This window comes from Netta rufina (genome assembly GCF_964035555.1).
Source record: "Netta rufina genome assembly, chromosome: 9".
NCBI lineage: Eukaryota > Metazoa > Chordata > Aves > Anseriformes > Anatidae > Netta > Netta rufina.
In genome coordinates this window covers 17,208,435-17,235,140 of record NC_140132.1, presented here as the reverse complement: position 1 = coordinate 17,235,140, position 26,706 = coordinate 17,208,435, and the positions used below count along the sequence as shown (strand labels likewise).

General features: G+C 45.4%; 1 protein-coding gene across 2 annotated transcripts in view; it reads right to left on the bottom strand.

The window, feature by feature from the left end:
- The window catches only part of DIS3L2 (DIS3 like 3'-5' exoribonuclease 2), a 189,010-nt gene that overhangs the window by 94,044 nt on the left and 68,260 nt on the right, over positions 1–26,706 (bottom strand). For both annotated transcript variants that reach the window (XM_084292240.1, XM_084292241.1), the window contains exons 8-10: positions 20,546–20,652; positions 19,096–19,343; positions 11,390–11,563 (exon numbers count right to left, since the gene is read on the bottom strand). In XM_084292240.1, the coding sequence (XP_084148366.1) occupies positions 11,390–11,563; positions 19,096–19,343; positions 20,546–20,652 (529 nt within the window). The remainder of the gene's footprint in view (positions 1–11,389; positions 11,564–19,095; positions 19,344–20,545; positions 20,653–26,706) is intronic.

Below are 26,706 nucleotides of genomic sequence, written 5' to 3'. Positions count from 1 at the left end.
AAACACACGAGTTGGTTAGTGAAAGGAAACTGGTTTAGGAGATAGAGACGCACACAGAGTTAAGAGATTTTCCGGTCTTCGTGCTGAAAAGGGCTGGAGATAAATGTGTGTCCTGTAAGAAACCCCCAGCCTCCGCACGCTAATCAAAAGGAAACATTTCAGTGTGCAAACTTCCACTTCTTACGGGAGCTTCTTTGTCCGAAACCCATGGTTAACGCGGGTCTGCAGAGGTGCACTTGCTCTGGCATGGAGTTTCTGCTGATGGAAGAAGAAAATCTTCTTCTCCCTCCTCCTGGTGGCCAGAGGATTTGTGCACTGGATCCGGGCTGCGCCTACAAAGAGTTTTGGGGGAATGGCTCGCACGGAGCGCAGTGGACCCGCACATGCCTCTCCTGCTGCCTGCACCCTGCTGAAGCCCCTTCAGCACCGCTGCAGGCACAGCTCGCACGCTGGCCCCGGCTACCATTTTGCAAATCGACCCTCTGGCAAAAAAATGTGCAGAGCAAAGTGCTCCGTTTATTAGACGGTGACGACAGCGTGCACATCTACAAGCTGGAATATCAATCCTAATTTAAGGAAAGCTAATTAAGTGCCGTTTCTCTTTGTACACCTTAAGGAAGCCTAATTAAAGTGGACGAGCGTATCTGCAGAGCAGTTGGTCTTCTTACCTTTAACAGAACCTAAAATAAATGGCTATTGCAGCAGGAGAGGTAAGACAAACAGTCTGTTAGTGAGCTAGAATTACCATCACGGTAATTAAAATGCTCGCAGGTCACAGGACTGCAACGGCAGTTTGTTTTTCTCTGTGTAAATAAGTCCATCCATGCAAAGGTATTCACAAGAGTCAGCAGAGAAAACAGCGTACAGTCGGTGCTGCAAGGTTAGCTACAATACATCAGTACAGCTTTTTGCCAGCTGAAATCATTCAAAAAGTCAATGAATCAGTTGGAGCTCACCATAAAATACAGCACAAGGAGCTCACAAGTCCCAGTGGTCAGTGCTCCATCGTCGCTCGAGTGGAAGCCTGCTTGCCCCACGACGAAGCACTGCATTTGTAAGCTGCAGCAGAGGCGAGGTTCCCGGCGTGGCCGGTGGCTGGGTGAAGGTTGGGGGTTACCTGCGTGATTTTTGGTGAAAGCAGCTCGATGCTGCTAATGCAGGAGAGCGATGGTTTGTGCACAAAGCAGCGCCACGCAGCCGTGCAAACCCTGCTAGCACAACTGGACGGCCTCCCCAGGCAGCGGCGTGCCAGCGGAGATGCTGAGCCCAGATCTGCACCACGCTAACAGACGCCAACAAACCGTGAAACAGTTCAGGGAACTGCGTGTACCCGCCGGGACATCGGAAAGCCCTCGATGAAGCAAGATGTTGCCCTCACCAGACAAATTGTCCTTTCTCAGGAGGCAGAGCCCTAAAGAAGGGAGCAGACACCGGCTGTTCGGGATCCAGGGAGGGCTGGTGCCTCTGACAGCAAGCCCGAGCACCTAAGGAAGGGGCTGAGCAGGGAACCACCAATTTTCTCCCAACAGGACAAAGAGGCTGAGGTGGAATTAAGGTGCCTGAACACCTTACTTACCTCCCTGCCCTGACTGTCTCCCTGAGGCAGCCTCGTGCAGCGATCACAGGTCATTCACCAAAAGTAAAGCATCCGAAACGACTACAAAAGACAAGGAGTCCACCAGAAGCCACAGCATCCGCTAGCAGGGAGAAGGTGGCTGCAACCCGCTGGCTGTGAATCCCTGACAGGCAGTGTGTGGCTGCAGATTCAACCAGCTGGGTGACCACCAAATGCTGACCTCCCGTCCTGCCCTGGCTCCTGCTGCCAGCCCGCAGTCCCACCACTTGCTCCTGAAGCACCTCCTGAAATCTTTCGCAGAAGCATCACCCGATTTCCAGCACCCACGCTGCTGCAGCTGGAGAGGAGACGGCAATGACCAGCGTTTTGTTTATTGGAGTAGAGGCATTACGAGCATCACGAGCCTCCTTTCAACTTGACTATGTCAGTGCTGAGACATTTACAGTAAGAGTGACTGCACGTCTAGACACTTGCAACGCATTTACATTCTTCTAGGGCCTCTTCAGATTGTCCTGTTCTCTTCACTTTGTGAGTGCAGACAATAGCTGGGTGGGACCGAGAGCTCCGCAGCCTGGTTTACCCTTATTAACTTCAGCTCGAAGCTGGCTTTTTAGAATTAAGCAACGAAGGCACTTTTAGAGTCCTTAGGCTCTTCAGGTCATTTCTAAGAAGCTGCTGAGCTCTATCATGGAAAAGCTAAACAGACATCATTTCTCAGAGCTGGAAAGAGTTGTTTTAATTTGGAAATAGGCATCCTAGAGCTGTCAACTCACTCCAGCGAGAGCTACAAACGTTTTTTCACACAACAGCCCAATTGTTATGGCAACTGCAAAAATCAAATCTCATTCCTCAATCCCAAGTAAACCCAACTTGACCACGCTGTCTGCGCAGGTTCGCTATGAAGTGCCAATAAGCATGGGACCCGTTCCACCGATGTTCATCACTCAGATGGGTATGAAACAATTTGCAGAGAGAAATCACAGAGAACAATCAGTGCCTGAACATCGGGATTTCGACATCCCACTCCCAAAGTCATCTATTACGTGTGGTGTCTACCACATTTGTCACACTTGATGTGGATATTTCAGTTAAAGCCCTGGAGTGGCTGCTTCCAAGATGAATGCTTAAAAGGAATATATTAAAAAATACGCACGCAGTAGAATTGCCCTGACAAATCTCTGAAGGCACTCTGAGTGCCCTGCAACACACTGACAAAGACACATGACGCACCACAAAACTCTCTTTGCAGGGAGCATAAATTTCAAAACAAAGTGAAATTATAAAATAATTGGAAGCAAAAACTGCCCCCTCCAAACACTAATTATACAAATCCCACAGAACTCCAGCACACCATAAAATGCATCGAAAGCCCAACTTTATACATCAAACCTGTGCTGTTCTTTTTAATTTCTCTGTGTTTATGTTTTAGCTAACATCTTGTTCTGGTTCAGCAAACAGACCTTGGTCCAAGAGAGCGGCTAACAATGGCTCCTGATGTATTGTACTTCTACAACAATAAACATTTACATTTTCACCAAGGGCTGCTCGCTGGATTGCCGAACCGGAATCAATTATTCCTCCTGTGTATTTACGGCCTCAAAGTAAGGAGGAAGAAGGTAAAAAAAGAGCACTGCAGTCTTGGAACATAACAAAATGGTTTGAAAAGCCAACATATATATAACAGAGATCAGAGTGTCTGAGAGACCTAGCAACAGCAATACTTCCTACAAGTCATGCTGTAATTGTGCCACAAATATAATGAGGTCTCTGCACCACCACTATCCCACGCAAGAAGGTGGAGTGTAATTGAAAATGCACTTGCATTATATAAACTACCTTAATCATAGATGCACCGAGCTAGAAATGGAAGAGACGTTAGGTCATCCAACCCCCATAGGTCAGAGCTGGGCTACACTTGACAATACATTTGCGAGGACTTTCTCCAGTATAGTATTAAGCATCTTTCGTGATGGAGTTTCCAGTACTTTCTTTAGCACTGCAAGCTACATTCTATTTTAGGTTGGACAGGAAAGGTTTCCTCTTTGTCTTACCTTAGTTGTCCTCATAACACCCCTTTGTGTCCTCCCACCACCTTGAGTGATTCTCGCTTCTTTTTCGTCCACGTATTTTAACCGTTAACTACGTCTTTCACAAACTTCTAGTTTTGGTGTTGGCAAACAGACACTGTGTGATTAATCCTTCCTTTCAAGCCAGTCCCTCAGCTCCCAAAATACCTTAGTTAGTCTTCTCTGGACTGCCCCACTTCTGAACCGTGCTGTGATGTCTCCAGGACAATTCTGCTTCACACAGAAAATACCTTCAGGTGTGCCACCTGCATTATGCTTGTTTCTGTCTTTTTAGAGAGTGAGGATCTGAGAATAACCTGGGAATGAGGATCCATCAACCAAAACCTTCAGGGCAGACAGGTCAGAGAGCATACATTGCTCACTCAACAGCTTACAGCACAGACCTTGAAAAAAAAAGGATTTATTTTTCAAGAAAACAAATGTTTTCTCAGCTTTGATGACAAAAGTGTCCTTCTCTCCTGAAGCACAAGGAACCAGGGGAGCTGGAGCTAGATGATTTTTAAGGTCCCTTCAAACCTGAGCCACTCCATGAACCATGAAACTGGGACAATGACTATGGTACGCTGTCTTACAGGCACCATTTCCTATATAGATGACAAAACCCCACTCACAAAGGCCAGACAAGACGTGGAAAGAAAGAGCTCTGCAAAGACATGAATGGAGGGCTGAGATGAGACCCCACTGCGAACACCACGTTCTGTAAAGGTGTAAATAGGTCTCCTAGTATCCGGGATCAGAATGAAGCCATGAAGAAAACCTTGTTCCTTGTAATGACCAGCCTGTTCTAGTGATCAGTGAGCGGCCCTGAAATACCACGATGGGATATACTGCCTCAACCTACTTCAGTTCTTCATCTACAGCACCAGAGACACAACCTGGCTGACACCAGGTCTTGGATCTCTCATCTCGTGTCTATGAACATGGTATCCGACCTGCAGTGAGAGAACAGCATCTGTGGGATCAGGGAAAGTGGCAGTATCCAGTACCTCTGGACTGGGCAGGCCACCTCACACAGACAAATCACAGAATTTCTAATCACAGAATTAGAAAATGTGACAGGATGGGGCACTCTTCTGCTCCCTGCATGCACTTAAAGCCCACCTTGTGACCCACTAAAATCCAACAAGAAATGGACACGTTCCCAAACTGATTTAAGCTTTTTATCCTCATCTCCCTGTTATTCCCTCTATAAAATAAGCAGCCAGACGGGAACAAGACTGTATATATAGCAGCCTAGTTGCAAAAGTTATTACTGTTTTCCACAGCGAAACACTCTTAACTAAGCAAGCTTGGTTTTGATGGCCTGCAATATCAGCACACAAGAACCCTGTCCAACTGCACACCACTGATTCCACTTCAAGCTGCGCTTCCAATGACCACACGCGCCTTCCTGTAAGGAAAAACACCCGTGGTGTTGCCAGTGTGTCTGCACACCAGCCACTGGTAACAGCAGCATCTGACAGCAAACACCATGCATCATTTTGCACAAAACAGTGTCACCACAATTGCTGTAGCTATAGTGTAGTAGAAAATGTTATGAAAACAGAGCGGAGGACCTGAGGAAGCCAGCTGAGTGTCAGGAGCAGGGAGCTGAATCACATCACTCTGACAGGAGCGCTGTTTTGTTCGGATTTACTTACTCAGCTAATGGGTGAGTACTGTGCTAACGCTAGCTCTCCTCACTGATCCAAGGGCTCTGTTCCCCCGGCTGCCCGGACAGCAGAAGTACCAGAGCAGGTACGGACATCGGCACACTTCTGGACTCGGTCCTGCTAGAGAGGGACTAGATCTGACATCCTTAGACACCGCTGAGTAATCCTTTGTGTGCCTTCTTTCTCCCTATGGAGAACATTGAATTAGTCACAGAACAGCTCGGTGCCCAGCGAGAGGGCAGAGATCATAATCTGGCCCTGTTTGTGGCTCTGCTCCACGCCAAGATAACAGTCAGGTCTGCAGCAATGTTGCTTATACATTTGCTAAACAAGCCATTTCTCAGTTTCCATCAGAAACCAGAGCATTTTTACATATCCTATTATAGCTGAGTAAGTCTTGCTCTACTTAACACTAGCTTTTTGTAGTGGAAAATCTCCAGGAAACAAGCTGTTTAATGATGTTTTATCTGACTTGCACTCATTTCAAACTAAAGTATTCCACCTGCCTTGCAAAGACATCTGTTTCAGAGGCTGATTGCTTTCCTCCAACTCCTTGCTCAGCTCAAGGCTGCCATTTTTTATTTTTATTTATTTAACCAGCACCTCTCATTTTATCAGCCAATAACCTGCTTGGGTAACTACAGCAAAGAACACACTGTCAAACCCTTTCCTATAAGCAGGGCTAATCCCTGTTACTAGCTGCACCACACCTCGAGGAAGAATTGGCAGGAAGAACCACGGTGCAGGTACTGCCCTGCTGCCAGAGCTTCCCCCTGACAAACAGTGCCAACCACCGAGCTTCCCCCCGCAGCAGGACGCAGAGACACAGCCCAGCACTTTTCCCCCCTTATCAACCAAAGGACGGATGCTACATTTCTGAATGGGCAGCCCAAATTACCATTTAGCCTTTAATAGCTTTGATAGCTGTAGGTCAGTTGCAATTTAGGTCACAGCGTATTGAAATATCAAGATGCAAACTTTAGCTGAAAGCTTCATTGCACTCTTTGTCTGCAAAAGCAAAGTTCATTAACTCTGCACTAGCAAGGAAGCAAGTGAGCATTAATTGTCCCCTTCCAATGCTGTGGATCCTTGCTGAGCCCCAGTGTGATGCCCTCCAGGCCTGTCAGCAGCCAGAAGGCTGCTAAATAAAAACAGCTCATGCTCCATACAGGAGGAATAGAGTTTTGCTGCCTTTCAGAGATCTCAGCAGAGAAATGTGTTGATGGGAATGTCACAAAGCTCAAAGGGAAAAACAAAGTCCTGCACCTGGGGAGGGATAACACCACACACCAGTATAGGCTGGGGGCTGACTGGCTGGCAATTTCGGGGCTCACCAGTACCAGGAAGACATCAAAATACTGGAGCAAGTCTGCTGAAGGGCCTCAGTGATGATCACGGGATTGGAGTGTGCGACTTCAGAGGACAGGCTGAGAGCTGGGACTGCTCAGCTTCGAGAAGAGAAAGCTCAGGTGGAGACATCTTACCCATGTCAAGAAATACTTGATGAGAAGGAGCACAGATGACTAAGTAAACAGAGCCCAATTCTTCTCAGTATATCTAGCGACAGGATGAGAGGCAATGGGCACAAAACACAGAATTGAAAAAAGAAAAAAAAAAAAAAAAAACAAGAAAAAAAACCACCTTTTTACCATAAACATGCTCAAACCTCAGAATAAGTTGTTCAGAGAGGTTGTAGAATCTCCATCTCTGGAAATACTCAGAAACAAGCTTGACACAGCCTTGAGCAACCAGGGTTGCAGTAGATGATCTCCAGAGGTTCCTTCTGACCCCCATCACCAGTGATTCTCATGAGTTCTTAAAGTTCAGAGCTTTTCATCTGAAGTCAATCAGTTTCTGCTCTTCAGACCACATCCATCTTGTAGATATTTCAGAGTTTCTTGCCACAGCACCCTTTCTCTGCTCAGTATTTTTAGCTCATTGTTTTGTATTTTGCCAGCTGAGAAACTGCAGTTTGTAATTTTACCTTCAGCTTCATATTTCTTCTTAAAAGTGAATACAATGTCCTGTTTATAATAATAAAATCACTAGTTGGCAGGATGACATCAAATGGAAAAAGAGAAAGCAACTGGAAAATTTAGAGCAAGCAATTTTGAGTGCCAAGTTTCACATTTGTAATAGTCCAGCGGAGGTCAACAGGCTCACTTATTATTAGGCAAATGGTAAAGAAATAGATATCCTCAAGTTCTTCCATGTTAGACTATATAAACCATCTCCACTTGAACAGGCTCTAGTGCTTTCCAAAAGAGTGATGTTATACATTTTCCACAGTAACACCAACAATGGGAGACATGCAAAAAGGCAGAACTGCTTTGCAAAGAACGGCCTTTTTTCTCTCTCCAATATTTAGGTTTTTGTTTCCCACTATGATCGGACTTTCCTGGCTTTAGTTTCTTGTCCCAGTTAAGCAGTAAAGGAAACAAAAAGATATGAATGAAATTAGAAACATTTGGAACAAGTCTTAGAAATAGCTTTTGGGTTTCTTGGATTCCTGGCTACACCTCTTCAAGTGGCTTCCTCCTCCAGTCCCCCATCTGCTGCACCCACCTCTGAAATTTGCATTTCCTCCTTTGCACTGCCCCTCTTCTGTTCACAGGCTGTGCTTTGTCCCGTACCACTGAAACACTAAGTGCAAAGCAAAGCAAACAAGGAAATGAATATTACATGTTGAAACACTGGAAACGATGGGAAAATGGTCGAAACTTTGCACCCATCAAAATTTGTCCCTGTAACACTAATCCTCCAGCATTTCTCTAAAAGCAGAAACCAAACATTTCTCACACTTCTAATGAGAAGAATACCAGCTCCGGTCAACCTGAATAATAAGACAGTCCAGTCCCATCTGTATTATCACATTTAATGTCTCTGGAAGGCAAGTTTCCTCAACCAGGCCATTCTGATACTTCAATGAAACTTCACGCTCTCTGTACAATACAACTGTGGTATGTAATAGAGATATCTAATATTTGCCTGGTGCTCTTCATCAGAAATTTTCAGTGTTCCTTACAAACAATTAAGCTGGGAGTGCCCATGAAATACCTGCCTCATTTCACAAATAGATAAAACCATCCAGGTAAACAGCAGATGTCCATGACAAAAGTGAGCATAACTGGCAGAGCAGAGAGTTAAACCAGCGGAAAGGTTTCAAAGCCATCCACGAGGTTTGGATCTTTTCTGCCTTAAGTAATATTAAAATATTATGTAAACCTTTCTTTGTGAGCCATTACTGGAGAAACGATGAAAAAAAGATCTCCTGGAAGCAATTCTGCAGAGGCTATGTAGGTGAGATCACAGTTGCTATCCAAACAGACTATGCATGGCAAGAACACGCTTCCTGTAAAACTGAAAGACTTGCAGAAGATCAAGGAACGTATTTACAAGATGGCATGGCCAAAGTATCCTTCCCTCCTCTTGCCCAGCCTCAGCAGATCAGTGAAACACATTGCCTTGCTTTCATCTAAAACCACTCTCACGAATGCCTCTGGTACAGAACCTCTGCCTCAGTGCTCTGCACGCTGGCTCGCACGCAGACCTGACCACACCAAGGACACGGCTCAGCAGAACACAGAAATTGCCTTTCGAGGAGGAAAGAGTCATTTCACGTGGTGAAAAGAAACTACAAAAATTTATCTCAGGAAGAGGGAATACCAACAACCTGAAACTTTGCTCAGGTCTCAGCTCCATATCCCAAAGGCTTAATTAATAACGTTAGAAAATTTACATTACTGTTTTACAGAACCAGAGAGGATTTACTACGGACAGGAATATTTTAAGCCAAAGTCGAATTTATGTTTACCGTAGTCAGGTGAACAACGTGTAAACTGGATTAGGACGAGCTATTTAGAAGTGTTAACATGACCATTTCAGGAGGCCTTTACTTCACTATAATTTATCTAATAATATCCTCTCAGAATATTTACAGTGCTGTACAGTAGCCTGGGAGATCAACATGCACGAAGTAAAGCTGGGCGCTCAGAGGCAGGTGGTGTTGAGCAGTGTGTGAGCACCCCTGGAAAGCAAGGCACAGCTCCCACGTACATCCAGCTCAGGTGCCTGGCCTCTGGATGCTGTCTTGGGCCAGCGTGTAGCAGCCATTTGTACCACGCCACAGACCACAAGGCACTTACTGACAACAATATGAAAGCTAACATTTAATACCAAGGTAAAGCTGAGCACTTAGATGTGTCAGGAAGTCTCTCAACATCTCATGGGAGAGACCAGAAGAGAAGGCAGCCAGGTCTCCAGCTGCAGGGCTCCACTCAGTTCATGCTACATCTACTCATAAAACTCAGCTTTTCTGGGTAGACAAACCTCTCTCTATCATGAAACAAGTAAGATCCATCTGTATTTTACTTTTCATAGCTAGAAGCCTCATGTTATCTTCCTATGTGTTTACACCACAAACTAGTTAGTCAGCAGTGGGGCAGTTGACATGAAAAGGATTAGTACGCTAAGCTCAAATAATTGTCTTAAAAATCTTGACTGTTAAATGTTTATATTTGAGAGGATCAAAAGGCAATCTTCTTTGTAGTGTGCACTGCGGTCGGGAAGGGGCAGAAAGGGATTTAAATGGCTTAACTGCAAAACTGTTATCACCTTGATAAGTCCCAGTGCAATAATTCAGCAATAAAAGGAACAAATGCACTTGGAATTTGTTTCCAAAAATGATTGTCTGACTGGAGACAAGTCAAGCTCTTTATTTGCTTGAAAGAACTTGGTCAGAAGAAACAGCGAAAGCTACTGAAATGTAGTCAAGAATATAAAAATAAGCACTTTCCAGTGGCTTCTGAACTGCAGCTTTCAGTATCTTTTTTTTTTTTTTTTTTTTTTTAAGCTAGTTGGAGTCTCCAGTCTGGATCTGGTATCTGAGTGTGGCCACTAGTCCATCAGGAACACAATCCTCCCTTGAATTATTCCACTGTTTGGCAAGTGAACTCCAGTGAAGCTGAAGCAGTGGGAAGGTCACAGGCCGCAGTGCAGGATTAGGTCCGAAGTAACATCTGGAGTCCAGGTACAGACACAAACGGCTGCAGCTGATCAGCTTACCCACTCCAATTGCTAGCTCCCATGCCAATAACAGATAAAGTAAGGAGAAGAGCTTTAACCACTGCACACAGTGTCTTGAGGGGTCATGCTCATGGGGTTGTTTCGCCCTGAGGACATGCAAGAAAGCAACATTATCCTGAGCTGCTGAATCTGTTAGCCATGACACAATGAGACCTGCCAACCGAGACAGGATGCTCAATTATCCGTGTGGGAGTGGAACACACCGTATCATCCTAATAACACATTTATTGTTTTGCTTTCTTGCAGCTTCCTTCCTTTACTGCAAATCGAGGTTTGAAACAAACTACTCTACTTTTCTCTTTAAATCTTTTCTAGCAAAGAGGTCTCTGAGCACAACAAATTATTATTATTATTATTTGAGCAGACCAGCAATGTCACTGCGTCCACCACCGTGGAGTTCCCAAAAGCCTACGGGAGCATCACAAAGTTGCAGGGATGGGTAATGTGAGGTGGGTGCACAGCATGAAGATGCCAGGACTAAGTCTGCCAGCTGCTAACCTGATCAAGAGCCATCAAGCTCCCCGTGACACCAGCTCTTCAAAACAGAGAACAATGCGGAGACTAGACAGGAAAACGCAGGACAGTCTCTACCTGTGCTTAAGTTTCAAAGTAACAATGCCCAAAGTCATTCGATCTGCCAGGCATTCAGAAAATATCTGCTATAAAACGACCACTAAAATACGTAATACATTCCAGACAAAAACATAAAGCTTTCAGATTAGGTGCCAAACACCAAATTTTCAGTTTTCAATAGTTCTTTTTGAGAAAAAGTCTCTTTCCCTCAAAAAATACTTCTTCAAACAACTGATTTTGGGGGTTTGTAGGTAGTTTCAAAAGCATTTTTTCCAAGTTAGCACAGGTAACACGTAACACAGTACATGTAATAAAGTCTGTGCCTCTCCAAAGTGTGATGAAATCAAAACAAATCAAAACAAAAGAATGCTGCAACAACCCAAGGAAGATTGACAGACCAGGCTTTTTGCTGTTACCTTAAATCTCTTCTTTTGGCCAGCTCTCTTGGTGAGATAGACCAGGGAAGGCTTTGGGGAAGGCATTCCAGGGCTTCGGGGGAAAAGTCCGAGAAATCCACACCGTACTCTGTCAGGATTCCTTCTGTTTCCGGCTCAATCTCCCCTGCTTGACCAAGACTTTTGGCCAGCTGCCTGCAAAAAGAAGGAAAGGGTTGCTTTTTTAAGTGTGTAATCACAACTCTTGCATTGTTACCATCTCTGCAGAGAGGTTGCCGAGCCCTAAAACATGCTCCTTCACCCATTCGCTTCTCCCTTTGTTTTGGCAGAGGACTTGGCAGGAATTCAGACCATACCATGACTTACGTCTGCTGGAGATGCAAAACATGAGCCAGACAGTACCCTGGACTGTTTTGTGTATTTCATTTTATGGAGATGTTTTACATTACCAGGTTCTCGCAGAGGTAAAAGTGTCAAATTTTAGAAAACAACCACATTCAACAGGGACAAGAAAAGTGCAGCTCTGGTTTTACAAAGGCTTCTTCCCTTGAGATCCTCCTTCCCTCACCACTTTAAATGTGGCTGAGCCCCACCACCTGCGATGGAGAACAGGTTCCCACCCAACCCCAGACAGCTCTGCAGAGGAGAGCTGCTGGGGAGCTCTGCTTGCTGCTCTCCATCCCAAAAGAAACATTGCCCTGCCTAGGCAAAGAGATGCCCTGTGAAGACAGAGGCGTGAAGAACCCATGCAAACAGACGTGTCCCCAGTTTGTCATTCCATCCATTTCCAGTCTCTTTTCAGGACCTAAATGCTCTTTGTAGTTCGTTCCTTGGCTCCTAGCTAAGCAGAAGCCTCTGAATCACTATCAAACTGTAGAAGAGACAACGATTTAGAAGCAAGTCGTAGACAAGGGAAACTGTCCCACGTGCTGACAGCCTTTGCTGCAGTATTCTGCATGCGGATGCTGCTGCTGCTCTGTGATGCTCACAGAAAGTTCCCATCTGGCCCAGTGCAGACCCCACCACTCATTTCCCTGCGAGCTCTGGTGTCTGACAAGCGTTTGGTTCTGGACGCATCGTGCAAACCTGGACTACCAAAGAGCGGGGCATTTGCTCCTTCCCTTCCTGGTTACAAGCATTGCAGGAGAACCTATCCCATGGTGGCTCTTCTCCCCTTTCTCATCCCCAGATTGCTCTACAGTACACAGAGGTAATGCTTTTTATTTTTTTAAACACTTTTTTTCTTAAATATACTTCCATTAGGGTGAATGGCACACTACAGGCAATAGAGATAATGCTCCTGGTCCAAGAAAATTACAACTGAAATTAAGGCAAATCCATCAAAATATGACAAAAGAGAGGGGTAATAACACAGTGCAAACACAGCCACTCTAATAAGTGTTTTTCCACTGCATAAAATACACAATCATGATATTGATCCTTCTGCTTTAATTCTAATGAGTGAGAACAGGCACTAATTGCTTTCCAAAATTGGGGCCAAAACAGTGTGCTTGTCATTTGGACGAGCAAGATGCTCTCAGGGCTTCAAATGTGCCATAAAGCCACAGAACAAACCCCATCCGTGCAGCGCAAGCAAGCCCATCTTCTTTATGGGAGCAAAGCTATCTCTCTTCACGCCGGGAAGGACTGCGTAATAAACCTGTCACGTTGGGTAATATGCTGAAAAGGATTGTGCGCTTTGTGGTGTGGTAAATTGTAGAGTTCACATTGCCCAGCTTTAAAATAAAAATGAAAACAAGGATAAAAGATATTTCCCTCCATTGTTTCAATTTTATGTACAAACTGTATGGCAGAAATACGTGCGCATTTGGCATCCAGGCTTAATTCTCCGTTTCTCCAGCTCAGTCCCAGTCTGATCCTTATTTTAATGTAAATAAACGAGGCATCAGTTTTATCTCCCTCTCTCTCAGCAGTAACAATAAACCAGAGAAATTACCACTTCATTTCCAACTTTTAATGCAGAGCTGGGAGACTTTGGAAGGATGAGTCTGCTGCCCCCCAGGAGCACCCTCACCAGCACCACGAGCACGGGGCCTGCGCTTCAACCTCGTGCCTTGCACCAAACTCCATAATGCAAAAGAAGAAATTTGACTCAGAAAACTTCCCTGACCAGATGGATCAGATTTTTTATTATTATTATTAATTTTTGGAAAGAAAAAAAAAAAAAAAAAAAAGGACACAGTGCCCTGTCAAAAAGAAATGGCATATGCTTGAACTCTGGGTGCCCCTTCTCTCGGAAGGGCAGCACACTCAGAGGGTGGCTGGAGGTCCATACAACAAGTCATGGAAAGCGCCTTTTAACGCCAGAGTGCTTTCCAGCTCAGTTTTGAAACCCATGTTCTCTTGATCCGTTTACTGAAATTAGATTATGAACCATAAGGGGTTTACCCAGAGGTTTGATATAGGACTAATATTGTTTAATAGTAATTAACATTTGATTTACAGTGTTCCAGGGAACATTTCCCAAGTGCCTTGAAACAAGAAGTGTACAGCGGACTTTAATTGGGGCCATGTTACAGTCACACAGACATGATGACTTGCATCAGAGCAAAAAGCTGACAGGATAGCATGTGATCAAAGGTAACGCATATAGGATCATCGACGGCCCCGGAGTAACAGCCAGGCTCGCTCATGGGGCTCTGCGGCCACCAAGGGTAGCAAGAATAGTTCAAGAGGCTTATAAACAACAAGAGGCACAGGGCCCAGGGGCGGTCAGACACTCACTCCCCAGGAGTCACGGTGTCTGCGACACCCCAGGCCTGAGTGTGTTTTTTCTTCTCCAAAATGTTAGAATGTAAAAAAAATGATGATGGTTACAGACGTAAACATTTCTTTTTCTTTGACGTTGATGGGAGGGTATTAGAGCACCCTGGAGGGCCGCTTTAATACCCTCGTGCTGACGTCAGGCACAGGTAGTACGCAGGCAGGGAAAGCACCGACAGGAACGTGCTGCAGTTGGGGCTTTGGGAGGCACGAAGTGAAGGGTACCAGCTGTATCTGCAAGCTCAATGAGCTGCTCTGAGCTGCCAGCTCACCACAGCTTGATCTCCCTTGGGAGGACGCCTGGGGCAGAGCCACCCTCCCACTGCCATCTGCCCCTGAGTGGTGACACCGATGGAGTCTATGCAGCCAGCCCTTGCCACAAACGTTCATTTGAGCCCCCTCTGTTCCCCAGATTCTGCTGAAACTTGCCAACGTGGTCAAAGGTTACATGATAAGAACTCTCCAAAAAGACCACATGTAATTATATAAGGTTTGATTCTTTCTGAGAGCCAGGCAGGCTCCCAAACGGGAGAGAATAACTTCAGTAACAATTTAAAAACCTCACTGAGTCTGTCCCTAGAGCACACTTGTCCACAGTCATCGTACACAGAGGGCTTCTTTCAGCAGTGGGAGAATCACAGAATCATGGAATGAGTTGGAAGGGACCTTAAAGACCACCCAGTTCTAACCCCCTGCCATGGCAGGGACACCTCCCACCAGGCTGCCCAAAGCCCCATCCAGCCTGGTCCTGAGCACCTCCAGGGATGGGGCATCCACAGCTTCTCTGGCAGCCTGTCCCAGTGCCTCACCACCCTCTGAGTAAAGAACTTCTTCCTTTTATCTCATCTAAAGCTGCCTTTTTTTTTTTTTTTTTTCAGTTTAAAACCATCACCTCCTATCCTACACACCCCTAGCTTTCCTGTAGGCCTCCTTTAGGAACTCGAAGGCCACAGTGAGGTCTCCCTAGAGTCTTCCCTTCTCCAGGCTGAACAACCCCAGCTCTCTCAACATGTCATCAAAGGAGAGGTGCTCCAGCCCTCTGAACATCCTACATGTCAATAAGTCACCACTCCTAAGGGTAGTTTTGTGTGGGAGAGAGGACAGCAAGGAAGGCCACCAAGGAAGGCCCTCCAGGTCCCGGAGCTCACAGGCTGAGCTGCACAGGGCTGAGAAAGCCCTAAGCTCCCAGGGGAAGGTGGCTGCAGGGTCATGGAGCAACAGAGCTGTGTCCCCAAGCTGTCAGCACCTCCAGCTCCACTTCAGCCTCCAGGCCACCCGCCACCAAGAGCGCAGGAGCGGCATCGTGCTCCCCACACTGGCAGGGCCATCGTCCCACGCTGCAGATCAGGGTGGTGATCAGCTGCCCCAAGGGAACAGCTTTCCTCACAGACAGCCACTTCTGAAAGGTGTTTTTCCAACAGAGCTATACTGCTCAGGGGTCACACCTTCGCTCCTGCCTCACTGTGAGCTGCCCAAGGTATCTGGTCATTGCCCCTCACAGCAAAATCCTTCTGGATTGCAAAAAGAATGGAATAAAATGCCCAGAAATGGAGGGAATTGAAGCTGCCTGGATGGTTTTGGGAAGAGCAATGAGTGAAACAGCATCCTGCAATGTTTCATTTTATTGCAAATCCCCTGACAAATCATGTCACCTTGACAGACCAATATCCAAGGCCCTGAGCAAGAGCAGCCAGGAAACCCATGCATCACTTTGATGAAAAGCTACACAAAGGGAGTCTGTGATCCAATTTTTTATTTATTTTTAAATAGTTTAATCCATCATCATACTGTGGTGGCGAGAAGTAAAGACTCTACCTTAGCCATCTCCAAAAGTGTGGAGATGTCTGGACTAACACTCCAAACAGCCTTGGACTCCATCACTGACAAAAGGTTCCCACAAAAACAATTGTATGTGGCAGTACCTGTAATATTTATCTGAAAAAGGAGACTATTTTGGAGCTGTTCTGCTTTATCTGCTACCTGAGGCAGGTAGAGTTAAATGGCATTTCACTGCCACAGTAAAATCACATGGCATGCAGAAAGGAGCACGGCAGCACATGCTCATGGCATCGCCAGCGGGACATGGAGCCACTGCGTCCTCCCTGCTCCTTCCCACAGCGTGGTCAGGGTGACAGGGTGGCCTTCAGAGGGGACCATGTCTCACTGGTGACCACCAGGTGGCAATCACGACACAGAAACACACCCCCTCCCCAAGGGGACCTCCAAGGGGCTGCCAGGTTTCCCCCTGTGCAGGTGACCCCCCTGGGGTGGCCGGTGTCATGGAAGCCCTTGGCTAGGCCAACCCACTACTCCAGCCACACACGGCTAAATTGAAGACTAGGACATAGACAGTATGTGTATGGAAACACAGCTCAAGTTCCCAAGGGAAAAGGAAAGCGAGGAAGGTGCACAACCAGCCTGTGGGAACTCAGCTGCAGGATGGAAAGTACCTGAAAACACCCAAAACATCCAGGAGAAATTACTGCCAACTTCAGCGGGAGTTTTCCTTGTTGCACTGCCAGTAGACTTCCATGGCACAGCATGAAGATCCACAGGCTCCTTTAGTCCAGACACCTTCAAAACCATGGTGGTACCACCAAAGGCATAACATGAAGTCTGTGGGATAGAACTAAGGGGCACACTGTCACAGCAGGGACTGTCCCCAGAGCTACAAGGAGCTACAAGTGCCTCATCCTCCCGATTCCCCTAGTGCAGGCAGTGGGGATAGGAGCATTTGAACCCAAACAGCATGACAGTGCTACAAGGGGCAACAAGAACAGGAAGGAAAACTCACTTGACTGCCTGCTCAGGAACCATTATGTTAATGGCCCATTCTATCAAACGAGCCACAACAACTTTGCAAAATTGGCTGTGCCTGTATCAGAGAAGAAGAAACAGACCCAGGAGGATGTGGTGACAGCTCTCCGGTCAACAAAACTGAGGCTGGGGCTTCAGCTTCCTTACCTAGCCACCAGGCCATGAAAGTTCAGAAAACCAAGCATGCAATGAGCTGCTGGTCACCTGCTCACTTCTCCTTCAGGTGGGCCGTGAGTTGCAAGACAGCCAGCTTATAAATTAGCTCAAAAAACAAACATGAACTTTTGGGACCTTCAAGAGGTTTCCTTGTGTTGCAGTGTCTACACAAGCACATGTTTACAGCTTAAAGAAAAAAACAAAACGGGTCACCAAGGTTTTATGCTCCCATCTCGACAAGGCACTTACTGGAGTGCAACTGAGTCCCAAAGGAAACGACTATGTATGAAGACAATCATGGAAGTTTTCTTTCCTGACAACACCCTTTACATCTTGGAAACTACCAAAACATCCAGATGAGAATATACGATGCTGTCAGAAGCTCAAAATAAAGAAACGCATGTTAGCCAAAGAAGAAAGACATTAGCCCATCCTCCTAATTTCCCCTGTTTCTGCTAGAAAAGGGGGTTGTTCATGACAAGATGTCAAGCAGTACAATCACCCTCCAGCCTTTTCTCTGTTGGAGTCAGACGACAAAAACCCTCTGCCAGTATGAAACTTAGTCACAGTGAAGTTCACAGCACAGCCAGCCCCGAGTTAAGTGGGGCTGAAAGGGAGGCCACTTCAGTTCATGCACAGCAGTTTAGCTAGGAAATACGGAGTGACCTAACCGCTCATGTGGCTCTCAAGAAGCACATGTGAAACTTGCTATTACTGGGCACACAAAGCAGCCACAAACGATAACGAACTCAAAAAACAAAACAAAAACAACCCTCAGGGAAACAGGGACTTCAGTTTAGTTTACTTTACTTTTCGTCTTAGGGCTGATAGGTCCCTGCCAACACAGTTAATTAAAAAAAAAAAAAAAGAAGCTTTATGTAAGTTTTAAGTTTTACCAGCAGTTTGAGTTGAGGACTCTAAACACTACTGTGCTGACACTGTACATCATCTGTGCTACCCCATCACAACAGTTTTGCAAGAGGAAGAGAAAGTGGCTTTATGCCCAACTCCCACTACTGTATATATTCCAGATTACATCCAGATCTCAATCACCTTTAAAATTTGGCCACAGCATTGCCACAGGTCAGAGCTAACTACTCTGGATCACCAACTAAATCAGTTTTTTTCCAAGATAACTAAAAAGATTTATTAATGTCCACCATTACTTATTGAGGCCCTCTCAATAGGAAACTGTGTGGCTGCTCCAGGTGGGTGCTTGGCACACAGCAGCTGTTCCCAAGAAAGAGTAAAAAAGTTGAGAACTACACAGTCTTCATGAAGGAAAGACAAAATGAACTTGCAATCTGGATCCAGCTCAGCACAGGCTATTTGAGTAACCTGGCTTAAAACCTCCTCCTTCACAGCAGTGCCTGTGTTTTGAACTCTTGACAGCAATGGCTTTACAGTGCCTCCTGAAAAGCACAGAGTTCTTCAGGAGCAGATAAGATTCTTGGTTTCTAACATCGTTCCTTGAAGCAATGCAAATTAAAATACCACAAAATTTGGGACTTTTCTATTTAACAGCAAAGGCTTGAAAACCAGATGAGCCTTGCTGCTACTGACCTTCTTGCTCTGGCAGTGAAATGCTTATACACTTTGTACTCTTCTTATATAAAGCATGAAAAACTGAAAGGATGCCAGCACCCTACAAAGCTTGTGCCGGTCAAGCTAAGTACCTGAGTGTGCTCCCTTTAGTCTGCAAGCTGTCTGAGCAAAGACCATACAACTCATTACTGCTGTGACCTGCCAACACACTGAAGCAAGCACTGAAAGAAGTTAACGTTACGTATCCATGAGACATAACTAGCAACAAGCTATCCTTAGCTTCATCTGAGCTTGTCCACTAACTACAAGAGACACACAAGTATCTTGTTAACAGATTCATGTCTCTATTGTATGCAAAGTAAGTGAGACCAAGAACTCTTGACTAAAAATCTCATTTATGTCTACTTCCAACGGCAGTGACATACCCTGTTGCGAAGTTGCTGTCTTCTTTCCAGTCCACTATCCGGCAGATGAAGAGCATATTTGAATAGTCCTCAGGTCTGGCCACAAAGTCTGAAGGGCAATCAGCTAAAGACACGTAGGCCCTTGGCACTCTGTGGTCTACAGGTGAGAACATGGCACACTTCCTGAAGAGTTCGCTATTCTTGTCTGCCAGAAGCTTGATGAAGCCTGTAGCTGCTCGGGAATGCTTCTTTTCTAAAATATAGACCACCTGGAAGAGACAAAGCTTTCTATAGTTAGTATGTTCAGAGAAACTTACTTTCTGCAGCACAATAGGAATACACAGAGCCTCAGCAGCATAGCTGGAAAAAAAATCACATGGCCTATATCCTATATTTCACCGTCTGTGTGTATGTGCGTGCATGCATTTTTTTAATTGAGCCCCTATTTACAATGTATTTTCCTTGCTATCTTGCTCATGGCTATAGAAGAGCTAAGTGCCTTCCAAGTGCTAGCTCTCCACAGCAATTTTCTTGATTACAGAACAAAACCAGACACGAAGCAGATGCTTCCAAATGCAGGGAATTAGCCACAACATACAAGCAACTCCTGTAAAATCTTTCATTTGTATCCTCGGCCTGTGATTTCAACATTCAGTGCAGAACAGGCCAGTCCAAAAACGGTGCCTCTGGCGGATCCAATGCTAACCACAGGAAAGGATGTGCTGTGGGGAATTTGGCAGTTCTCTCCTCTGTGCTTTCTGAAGTTAGGGGTTATTTTACCTTTATACAAGACAGCTTTGAAAAGAATAATAAATTACAATATCATTAAATAATTGTTCCAGAGAGGTGTTCATCCAGGCTATATTTTTGTAGACCATAATAAATCACTGGATAACAGAAATATTATAGCTGATTTCCTAAACTTATACAGATGAGTCCTTCCAGAAGGTTTCAGGAGCTGCACCTCTGTGCAATTCTGAGCACTGGAATTGCCACGCTGGATGAGACCAGCGGGCAGCCCAGCCCAGAACAGGGACCAGAATGAGAGGCTGCAAAGGAAAGCACAAGACGTGGAAAAGACCTGACCCAACCTGACCCAGTAGTCTTTTTCTGGTCTCTTAACATTCAAAGATTGGCTCAAATCTTGAACCAACAGCACTAACAGCCTTTCCAAAGTCTATAAGAATTAGTTCTGACAACTCTGGATATTCTGACACTCATATTAGTATCCAATTTTTTTTTTTTCCTGAATCTTGCTAAGTAATTTTGCCTAACAAACAAAGGGAATTTAAACTAGCATAATCAGTAAAAATAACAAGACATTTGAGTTTTATCAGATTGGACAATTACTCTCTTTGAAACAGAGAATGTGATTCAAAGATCAACAAATGGAAGCTACAGGGAGGCCAATGCTGGTCTCCTTCAGGCTTTGGGAGCACACACATACGCTTGCCACTCCCCACGGAGTTACCTTAGCTGTCCTTTGAAGAAACTTATCCGGGAGGAGCCTGGGATCATTCACCTTGGGTGCATCATCTTGTTTTGTTTTCTGCACAGCACCGATCCCAACAGCCTTCACTGCATCAAATTAGAAACACAACAGTTACTGTAGAACATTTCCTTCATACATTTACATTGGACTTTTTCTTTAAATTACAGTACAAGGTGCATGCATTAGACTCATCTGAAAGGAGAAAGATCTTAAGTGCTTGAATAACTAAGGATTAAGCAATTATATCTCCAGACTAGAAAAAAAATAGATATATGTTCACTTATCATGCAGATCTGCTGAAAAACAAGATTCAAAACAAACCCAAACTTCACAAACACAATATATCAGCCATAATAAAGAAAATGGCGGAAAAAGTCATTCTATTTCTTAAATACTAAGAACTGTATTAATTTCCTGGCATTTCTTAGTTGGAGTCATTAACGTTATATAAATAGTCCTTTAAGTACATACATTCATTTAATATTTAATTTCCTTAACAAATGTTATGCAAGGTTATAAAGTGCATGTTTATCTTAGAAGCTGAAGCCACATCTACGAAGCTGCCCCTCTGCAGCTGTGGAACAGGATTATTATAAAGTCTTACGAAAGTAATTGCTGTGTATGATAAACAGCCACACTCCTTCCCCTTGAAACTCCCTCAGCAGATACCAGGAGTATTTAAATCAACTGCCAACTAAATTGTAGCTCACAATTTTCACAATGAGAGTATCTGGCTGCCGGCACACCGAATGCTTTTTGTATTTACAAACAGCCAAAGCGATCTTTGCCACGGAGAAGGCTGGAACCAGCCCTGTGTGAGCCAAATGACTTCTGAAAGTCCATGGTTGTTACTGGTCTGGCAGTGGTTTTAGGACGTGCTCTTCTCTGGAGGGCTCCTGGAGGATGGCTGCCATTTTCCACTTGTGCTCGAGGCAGATGCGGTGCACGCACGTGCTAAAATCAGGCCCCGAGCGTTCAGAAGAAGCTTGCTTTCTTAAAAAGCGTCACCAGCTGCGAGTTTCAAGGGACGTAGCTGTCACTGCTTCCCTCAGAAGCCACGAGATAAAGCAAGCTTTCGCTGAAGACCGCGTACCACACGCACGCCAGAAGGCCTCGAGGAGAGCAGCGGTGACACCCAGGCCCCCAGATGACGCCCATCTGTCCCGCAGGGACCCTGGCGGGGAGCTGCCGGTGACATGACGGATGAAGGCCTCATGGCTCCGGGAGGGGAAGGAGCAGCTGCCGGCAGCACCGGGGGCCCGTGTGGAGCCCCGAGGGGGACGGCTGCGGAGCCCCCTCACGAGGGCACGCTCGCAGATGGTCCCGCCGTCACGGACGGCCTGGATTGCCTTGGGGCAATGCTGCACCAGCAGTCGGTTGACAGCGACAGCTACCGCACTAATGACAAACTCCGGTTCTCATATGCTGCTAATTACCCCCAGCCTTGCCTTCTGATGTGGAGCTCCTCAGACTCGGGCTCTCCTCTGAGATCATCTTTTTATGAAGTATCTGAGTGACTCTGTTTATATTTATTTCATTTTTACTGTCTTTCTGGCAAGGATGAGAAGAGAGCAGGCAGGTATTTCAGCGGTTTTAAAATAAAAATCTACTTTCCCCAAAAGCAAGGAGCAGTAACAGCAGCAAACCCCTTTCTCTCGCACTCTTCCTGCTGGAATGAACTCAGGTTTGCCAAAACGGGGGTTACTAAGGGATAAATCCCCCACAGAGTTTCACGGTGACAAACAAGTTGGAAATAAAATTGTTTGGATAATTATAAACAGTTTAAAAAGCGGAGGTATCCAAGTTACACACCTCATTGCTTACCTCCTCTAAGATCACTGTCAGCTAAAGGTTGTACCAGGAAACTGGTTAGTAAAAAATAAAGAGCAAGGAGCCGTTCTGTTTTCTTAAAAATTTTCAAGCCATCAGTTAATGGTCAAGGGTTTATGGTGTGCCAGCCATAAAGAGAGCTCGGACAAAGAACGAGACGATCTGAGACAAAGAAACATTGGCAGGCACAGAGGGCAATGAGAGCTTGGTAGCCTTCCAAAGGCCGGGCACACAGACACACCTGACACAAGCCCAGGGCTTTACTGGAATGAACTGCCCCACTGCACGGCACACACTGGTTGGGAGAGGAACCAGATCTAAACGTGTCTGGAAAAAGCAAGACTTGCACTCACTGCTTTCCCAGCTCAGCAGAATGACAGCACCGACTCGAGGCACAACAGACAAGAATGAGAAAAGCACCATGCTCGAGGAATACGGCCTTATTAACACTGACTTCTTTCCACTTTTCCTTCCAATTCCCATCTCTCCAGAAAGTTGCTTGCATTTTTTTTCACAGAAGCAGTCAAAAAAGGAGCCAGCAGCTGCGTCCTTGGGAGGTATCACATACACACATACAAAAGCGCAGAACCACCAGGAGGGGCTGTCGCTGGGAGCACCACAAATGGGTCACCGGCGTGTCTTTTGCTCAGGACAAAGAGCAGGCAGCATTTCACCCTGCTGGGCTGAAGCTGAGCCCCATGTGAACTCAGGACAGGTACCAGAAGGCATCTGAAGTCTCGCTGCGACACATGGTAGAGCTTGCCTTTTTCCTTCACAGCCAAAATCAACCACGGGCCTTTTTTGGCTGACTGGAGAATACCTTCTTCCTCAGGGGTCTCTCCAATTTCAGCATCTCTCCCAAAAAATCCTGGAGTTTCTACTAACTCCATCAGACAGAGGCTGGGATCTACAACTATACCATCAACAGAAAGAAAAGAAAGTAAATCCCAGCCATCTACTTATTCCTACCCATCTTTCTTCATCAACTTTAGTATCTAAAAGGTCATCACATACATTTACTGACGGGCAATGCTCCTGAAACTAGGGACAGGAAAGCAGACACCCAAGGAACTCTACTTTTGGGGCCAAGAGAGGTGGACTTTTCTTATAGCTTGCAGCTGCTCTTTTTGAGGTCAAAATTCTGTTGGTACCAGGGCTGCATCTAATGAAGGTCTCCATCAGCAGTGAGGGCTCCCTGTGACAAACCCCTCTGCTCAGAAAGAACTACCCATATCCACAAAAGCCTCCTGGCTCAGTTGTGAAGTTACTGAACAGAGACCTCAGTCTCAACTGAAGTATCATGACAGAGAAGCTGCCACAAGTCTGCCACCTGAGTCTCCTAGAAGCGGTCTGAAAGTGCCTCTCCTTCGCTGCACATCTGCCTGATCCTCGGTGAAGCTGGAATTTGATGTGTAGGGGGGTGCAGAGTCGAGGTGGCAGGGCCCCTGCAGATGCCGGTGGTCTAGAAGATCTGAGCTGGAAGACACAAACATCTCCCACAATGGGCAGAGCCACGCAGGCAGTCCTGAAGGAGAGCTGACTTGAGAGAGGAGCAGGGTTTTGAGCAGGGGAGGTGGGAAGAAACTCCTTGCATTACGCCAAACTAAAAATGAATTATTCTGACCCCTTTACCGTAGTGGTTATCCAATGACCATTCAATATTTCCACCCTGGGCAAAGACATGTTTTCTGAGAAAGATTTACTATGTTAGCTTGGGCAATACTTCATAAGCTTATCTTACAGTGAAAACACTTCAGCAACTAGGATCCAGTGAAACTGCATTATAATCTCAGTGTTTTCCTTTCAGCGATTATCTGACAAACCAAAACGGTAATAGTCTTACTTTCAAAAAAAAAAAAAAAATAGGCACTAGATACAAAAAGTAACTCAAATTAGTTATGTTATTACCAACAAAGTAGATCCAGAACATTGTGGAATTTGCCTCCCTCTGTAAGAGATCAGTTGAGGCAGCTTCAACACAGTTACATTTTCTGACAGGCTTTCCTAGTCAAACTTTTTTTTTTCTAAAGCCCCCCAAATTTCCTTTTACAATTAAATTACCGTGACATTAAAAGGTGACCAAAAGTCAAACTAGAATTCTGATTACTTGTGACAGATGCAAAATTATTTTCACTGGGTTTGCATTGGTCACTGTGGAAATCTGCAATTCTGTCCAAAAAGAATATAATTAAAGATGCAATATCCACTTGAAAATGAAAATATATCACAGTTTCAGATCTCAAAAACAACTCACTGGAAAAAAATCTTCTCTCCCTGGATGGAAAGAAACAATTTAAAAAAAAAAAAGTTCAAAGCTTGCTACTTCAGCTAGAAAAAAATCTACTTGAGAAGTTAGTTGGCTTACTCTACATGGGCATTTCTGAAAAAAAAAAAAAAATCAGGCAATGTTAGTGGTATGAAGCTTTAAAAAAAAAGAAAATGCTACTTTTCAGTTTAGTGCTCAAGTACCAGAACAACTGTAAACCTTTGAAGAGCAAAGCCTATTCCTAGCCAAGCAACAACACCTAGGTTGTCTTCAATAAGCAGTTTTCAGCGGATTATGTTTTAGTACCAAGCATGCAGAAAACAATGTAAGACAATTCAATTGATTAAAAATATCGTCTCAAAGGTTGTGTCTCACACTCAACAGGGTGTGTTCTTGGAACTTCTCTATACCAACACAGGAGACGTATGGAAACGAAAACTCCCTTAAACCAAAAAGCAACACATTCAAACACCCGCGCGTGTTTGCCCTATACGTGCACAGAGCTATTGTGGCATGATCTTCATTTGAGCAATAACAAGAATAAAACATGTTGCTCCTGAAGATGGTATGTGGACTCTTCGCATTGTGTCACTGATTATTTATTGGCTCAGAACAGGTTCTTCCTCCAGAATGCAAAATTACTGGTACTAACTAATGGTTCACATGCATACTCCATCACCAGATAAACCAAAATGTAATTTTCTGAGAGACAAGCAAAAGAATCCAGTTTCTTAAAAACACCTGTCCCTGGTCAGATGACTTCAGCTCCTAAAAAGTTATTTCAGTACCTACAGAGGTAGGAGCTCTGAGCTCCTCCTGATCCCGGCAGATTTCTCCTGCGTGAAGCCTGCAGCCCACAGGTACGAGACCTCTCTGAAGTCTTGCCCAGCAGACTGCAAAGCCTCTTCACCCTCCCAACCACTCACTGCCACGAAACCTCAGGGGATCCCCCTTCTCTGAGGCTGCTTCCCTTCTACACGATTTGAATTTCAATTTAAAAGCAACAACGGGTTCAGAAGTTGAGAGAGAGGGCCAGCCAGCGTTATCACACAAGCCACGTGTACTTTAGGTGACAAGGTGCCCTCTTCAGCTGTACCTCCTCTGTTTGAGGTTAGAGGTGTGCTCGGCGTTAGCAGCTCAGCAGGAACAGCACCAGCACAACACCGTTTGACCTGAAACCCTCTTACTACTCGGGCAGCGAAAGGGCCATTTCACTTGGCAGCCGACACTATCCAGAACTAGAACTTGCTTTAAATAGGCTGGGAAAATACCACACACGAAGCGGTATCCTGTGAGCATTACACACACAGAGCTTTCCACCTGTGCTGGAGGGAGCACAGTTGACTGTGACACGCCTGGTAAGCCAACAGCTTTGGAATTCAACAAGTGCAGCCTGTCCAAAATCAGCCTAGCAGCTCCCGTGTGCAATGCAAGAAGGCTCCGTAGGTATAAAAGCAGAGCAGCTCCAAACCACGCGGCACGGCCGAGCAGTCTCATCACAGAACTGCGTGACAAAGGAACAAGAGTAACTTCTCGGAGATGTTTTGAGTAAGACGACTTACCCTGCCACAGCTGTTCATGTCTAAACACCTGAACTCACACATCTGCACGCCCAATGGCTCACTGAAGGCAAGGACCGGGAGACTCGGATGATTAGCAGGGAGATTTTTGAAGACGCACAGATGGGAGGAGACCCTCAGAGAGGGAAAGGAAAGGTACAATAACAGATGTGTACAACAAAAACACAAGCATCTGCAATAACACAGAGCAAAGGCAATGCAAAGAGGTGAGTGTAGCTGGCTTCCTTACACATGCAATGCAGCCAAGCACGTAATTCTTTACTTGTATTTAGCCACCTCCACAAGGGAGGATGGAGGAGGTGGCAGAATGACGAGACAGAATTATCACTGTTCCTCAGAACCCTCCAAGCCTGACCAACAAAGACAGCATCATTTTGGGAAGCTGCCATCTACCCCAACAGATCAAATCGTATCTGTCTCTGCAGCCATGAAACACTCCTACAACCACAGCACTGCTGTTCAGA